This window comes from Nanorana parkeri, unplaced genomic scaffold (genome assembly GCF_000935625.1).
Source record: "Nanorana parkeri isolate BGI_ZX_2015 unplaced genomic scaffold, ASM93562v1 scaffold914, whole genome shotgun sequence".
NCBI lineage: Eukaryota > Metazoa > Chordata > Amphibia > Anura > Dicroglossidae > Nanorana > Nanorana parkeri.
Genome location: NW_017307182.1, coordinates 567,499 through 573,498, shown reverse-complemented (window position 1 = coordinate 573,498; position 6,000 = coordinate 567,499). Strand labels below are relative to the sequence as shown.

Genomic DNA, 6,000 nt, shown 5'->3' with positions numbered 1-6,000 from the left:
CCCCATGCAGAGAAGCAGACCTAAGAGACTAAAATACATTTTATCGTGATTCGCCAGCACAAGTGAGCTCCTTTACTAATCAAAATGATACCGTAAAACACCTTTCCGCACATATGATAAAGTAGCTGCAATTGAACAAAAGTCCTTCAAAACCTGCAAATAAAAGATGGAAGAAATAAAACAATGAAGAGAAGCATACCTCAAATTTCAGCTGTTTCTTTGCACATCCTTCTGTATCCTTTTCTCCTGCTTTTTTCTCTTCACAGGTGAAAAGTCCCTCACTCTTCTCAGCCGGGAGAGCAACTAAGAACATAGAGGAATCATGTGAAACATAATTCATACACAGTATAGCCAGCACACTGATTATTATTATTATATCTTTCCAGGACCCCAAAGTTAATGTTTTCAATGCAATGTAATTTGCTCTTATTTGTTGGCTGTGATTATTTTGAAATATTAAGAAAAAGGATACATTAAAAGCAGTCTGTCCGGAAACAGAACACCTCTAATTCCTAAAATGATATTAAACCCTTGTTGTTTTGTTTTTATTTGCCACAGGCATATACCGTGGCACTCCCTTCCTGTTTACAGGTGTTTCCTTTTGCCTAGCAGTTGCCAGGAGACAAGCCGAGCTGTGTGCGTCCACTAAAACACAGTGCTCTGCAAGCCATGTCCATGCTCTCGCCTCCTCCTTTCTCACAGTAATTTGACAAGCAGCTGCAGCAGCCTATCGCTTTCCTGTCCTCAGTGGCCTTGGGATCCTTCCTCTGCAACCCAGAACTTTGGGAAGCAGCGCAGATTGTCATGGAGCCGGTGGCGGTGGACCATAGAAAAGTGTTTGGAGTGGGGAGCATGGCAAGGTACCAGAGCGTTTTTTTAACCTTGATGCAGAGAATGCATTAGGGTAAAAAACGAATAACCTTTAGTACTACTTTAAGTTCTGATGGACTCATCCATGCTCTGACTCATATCCTGAACACCAGTTCTAGGGAAGCCAAACATATTCACTAAGTTACTTCCCCTGGAACTTGTATGCAACAATTGAGAATGGCTACAACTATGACAGCTTAATCATACACATGATATGATTTAAGACACAGTCCCTAAAAAAAGGATATGACAAACTGAATTTAGCTGCAATGAGTGCCAGTATAATGCCTGTGCTGGAAACAACGGCCAGTGCAACCTCAATGCATCTGGTGGGAATGGGCCCTTAGTGTCCATTATTTCTACATTCTAATTCCCCATAGCAGTTTTATGATCCATAAATGCATCTGAATTGCCACCCATTGCAGTGCTGTGCTGCCAAACAATATGCTTCTTATTGCATTGTAATCTGTTTAAGAAAATTGCCTGAAAGGGTATCTATAGTCAAATATAAAAAATAAATATGTATTTCTATATTGAATTTCCATAAATTCTATGCCACTCCTAAAAAACATTTCAATCTAGAACTTTTTAAGCTTACTTATTGAAGATGTCCATAGGATGTACTTCCTCAATGCCCCGTCGCTACTCTAACTATGTCTGCCATCTGAACTGCAACTCATCGTCTGAACTTCCCACAATGTAACATTATCATTGCTTACTGGAAGCAATGCATGATGGGATATATATCAAGATTAAATCGCGTCAAGCAGCAGGGAAAGAGACGCAAAGCACACTGGGAAACCAGGAAGTTGTTGAGAGTGATGGTCACACAGAAGACAGCACTCACTACATAAAAGGGATTTTTTTTCAAGAAAGCTTTGATTACATTAGCAAAAACAACTCTAGTATGTACTCTTAATACAATGCTGATGTTATAAAAGGATAGTATATGCTGGGACTTGAGCTCCTTTAACAGTGACATCTCCTCCCCTGGTCTGTGCTAAACAGACATGTAGCTGCTTTGTTACATCATTTCACATGCTCCCTGCAGAACCTTGCATCCACAGAAAAATGGTGTTTTAAATACGTCCAAAATAAAAGCAGGTATGAATTAGAGTCTGTGAAAATCCTTTAAAATATATGCAGCACACCTGTAAGTTTTTTTTAAATTAACTGGAGTTTCACTTTAAGACTTTACATTTAAAAAACCAAATCCCTTTGTAATAATGCTCTAAAAGATATGCTTTAAAATATTTAAGTAGATACATTGTTAAGCTTGCGGGGTGCTATAAACTCATGCCCAAGGAAGTTATTATCTAATTGTTTGCCTGGTAGAGATACTGGCACGCATCCAGCACTAAAGAGGTTAACACCCCTGTTCAGACCATCTTAACCAGCACTTTGAAGTTCTTTTTCTAAAGGCTCAAAATACCTTGTTGGACAGAGATCAGACGGGTATTAAACAGAATCGCTAATTAATTAGGCAAAGTTACATTTTTAAACAGTGTTTGTTGCGTTAGCCAAACACCCATATGGAAAATCTTACCCCCTCTATTCCTCCCTGAAAACATCAAAGCACTTTCTCCTTCACCAACTATAAAAAGATGTGGGATCTTATCAGCTTTAGACTGGATTCTATGTACAAATAGCAGCAAGATTCGCTTTTGATCAGTGGGGCTGTGAAAATTTTAGAGGAATAGTGGAATCTACCAACGCTGCATATTTTATTGCAAATTACTTCCTAGCTTGAAACAAAAGCAAATCTAAATATTTTTAAGGAAACAATAAAAGCTTATATATAACTGGATATTGCCTTCCAATCTATATTTTAATATAAAGATATAATTGTAATCTTGATTGTATTATTGCAGTAAAGGTTTAATGCATTTCATTTTTTTGACTTGCACATGTGTAACTAGTACAGAGGTGCACAATATACGTATAGGCTGGGACCTCAGAGGTGGCTCCACCATCTGGCTTTGAATCACTGGAAGATATAGGAAGTTGGTTATGGATTCCATCATTCAAGAACTGAAATATCCACACAACACTTATTCAGTTTGGTAGGTAGACCAGTGAAGATGCTGAAATTGAACTTCCAGACATAATGGCTGGTACACAATGATAAAGGTCAACAGGCTTCATGAACATGAGAACATAGTTCTAAAATAATAGATAGTTGACTGCTAGAAACTTAACTGCTGGGACACTAATCATTACAAATGTTTTTCTTGTAATGCTCCTTTTGGTTTGCCAGGTCAGAAATTTAGAATTAGACATATAACAAAGAGAAAAAAAAATGCAGAGTCAGACACAGAATATGATCTAAGACTGACCAACGAGGCAATAAAATACTTTTCCTAGACCGAGTGGTCAGTGACCACATTCAGCTGTGATATCACAGATTAAGACGCCTCTAGGCACTAAACAGAGGCCTGATTTACAGGAAGGATCCAACCACCGTTGAAGAAGCGTGTCTGCTAGCACGTCCCTAAAGAAAAACATCTGGCTTGCTTTAATGCATGTGTGGCCTGTATACAGGGGAGAAGTAAACAGGTACCTCCTGGTACTGAGTTATCAGGACAAAATAACAGTGATCTGGCAAGCTTTTCTAACAGAAACAGTATCACATAAAGTCCAACTGAACCTTCAGTTTTAATCAGCCAAATACTTTCCAGGTGCATCAAAACTAAATATTTTCAAAGTAAGCCCTGGTTCACATCTGAGTGGTGAGTTGAAGCACTTTTATAGAAGAGCTTCAAAGACTGACATGGGGATTACCAATATATTCTATAGTGGCAGTTTACATTCAGCACAGGAGCATTTTCTGGCCTTTTCTAAGCTAGCAACCAGTCACCTCCTCCTAGTAACCCTAGAGCTTGGATGAAGCAGAGGAACCTAGAGAGGAAGCACGACGTTTCTCAAGGGAAGTTGAACAGTTTATGACACTGGTGAGGTCAATAACCATTCTATATGAACCCATATGACCTACAGCTGCTGCCATAAATGAAATCATAGCGGACAAGGCCCAAGATAGCTTTCATAGCATGACAGGCCACAGCACCACAGAAAAACCAGTAAGGAGATAAAATTAAGACTAGGGCGATTGATGTTACAAAAAAAAAACTGCTTCCCATTAGTTTACAGAAAATCGCTTGATCCTGAAACCACATGAAAACGCCTAAAAACATATGCATAATGCGTAATAAAAAGCGCTCCAGAAACATTTGAAGAAGCTCAAGTGTAAACCTAGGCGATCAGTTTGATTTCTTAAAGGAGAACTATGGGGTTAAGGCTTAGGGTAACGGGAGGACACAAACTAGTGTCCTCCCATCACCCTAAGTTCAGTATACCGCGAGCTGTATACTGAGACGCCACAGCATACCACGAGCTACTGCTCGCGGTATACTGAGACCCTGCAGCTGAAGCGGATCCCGGCAATTATGTCTGGATCCGCCCAGCTTCGTGAGTGACAGCTGGCTCTGCCTATCTAGAGGCAGAGCCAGCTGTACATGCCCCCTTCCCCGTCCGATTCGCCAGGCAGCGCTGGAATCCAGCCCCTCCCCTGTCACGGCAGAGGGCTGTGACAGGATCGAGAGGTGAGCGAACGCCGGTATGTGTTCGCTCGCCTTCCGATCTACTGAGCCGACCTGTGACAGTTTCATTGTCACAGGTCGGCTAGAACTATGAGGTGAGTGAAAAGCACTCACCTCATAGTTCTCCTTTAAGAAAGCAGCCACTGCCTGAAAAGAACAGCTCTTCCCTTCTAGCCTACTACAGAGAAGGACCCTTGCTCTCTGTGTGGAAGCAGTGGTCTCTCTGCAGAGGTATGGCATGCCCCCTGCTGAATCAGAGGTAGAACTATCCAGTCAGCAGAAAGTGTGAGCTTTGGTAATTGCAGAGCTCTAGCTGTGACTTTAGCAAGTGGTGTTGGACCCCAGCAGAGGGACCAGTCAGGTTAAGAACCCTTATTCCATTGCTGTTATATTCACTATTATAAGCTAGTGCTGGAGGTGTCTGCAATGTGCCACCCTCCACTTTGCAACCATTTATGTTCAAGCCCCTGTTGAATCTTGCCTGCATATCCCTCAGCTCTCTTGTGTCTCTGGTAGTTAATGGTCTTTCTTGGCTGGTCAAGTTTTAATGTGCAAAAGATGACTGAGTAACAGATAACAGTATCTCTGTGGTTGATGTATGTTAAAACAGAGTGACTTGTTCAAAGGATCTGAGGTTTCAGAAAGCTGTCTGCTTATCACTGCTGTCACTGTGTACAGATTCACAAGATCTGCACAATGATTTGTAAGTTTAAACATGCAAAACGTCAGCTACTTTACACTGTGTGTGGCCCAGACATCTAACTGTGCAGGAATTTCAAGATGGACCCTGCATGTTCCATCTCTTCTACGATCTGTTAGTTCACAGTACTAAGATGTACATTATCTGCCTACACTGTATAGTGTTTATACGTAGTTAGGAAAGAAGGGTAGCCTGATTTGTATAATATCTAATCAGTCCTTATCTAATGACACCGTTTATGAGAAGAACACAGGTCAATTACAACTTTTAAATAATTGCATAAGTGAATTTACACCTTATCTGAACATGTTGTTTGATAGCATTACTGCTATCTTGTTTTTAGCATATCAACATAACGGTAATTAAAAAATCTAAAGTGTTAGGTCTCGTTCACGCTAGGCAATCTGCTATGTGTTTTGCTGCATTTTATGGACTGTGGTATTGTCTGCAGCTCTAGAAATCTCCATTCCTGGGTCCATTGTTTAATAGTGTCCAGCACCTAATTGCACACCTGTACACAGAACTTATGGGAAGGGCGCTGGCTAATATTCTGGGCTCCAGCTGGGAAGAGGAACAGAGGTGTTCAGGAGTCAGGAGGACTCCCCCCAGAAGTCAGAGGGGAGCCAGGTGGCTGTGTGTGCTAGAGGCACAGGGAAGACAGCCGAGGAGGCTGAGAGAACCATTTACACATGGAGAATGTGCGACAATCTTTGGTCGGTGAGACATTGGGGGGTGATTTACTAACCTAAACACACGCACGCACCAGGTGCGTGTGATTTTCACACAGCAAAACGTATTTATCAATCAAAAAGTCTCTAAAAGCATATTTCCACT

The 6,000-nt window shown here is 41.1% G+C and overlaps 1 protein-coding gene across 1 annotated transcript in view; it reads right to left on the bottom strand.

Annotated features, from left to right (window-relative positions):
- The window catches only part of NKD1 (naked cuticle homolog 1), a 90,124-nt gene that overhangs the window by 19,655 nt on the left and 64,469 nt on the right, over window positions 1-6,000 (bottom strand). Inside the window, exon 5 of the mRNA XM_018566083.1 lies at window positions 200-303. Within this exon, the coding sequence (XP_018421585.1) occupies window positions 200-303 (104 nt within the window). The remainder of the gene's footprint in view (window positions 1-199; window positions 304-6,000) is intronic.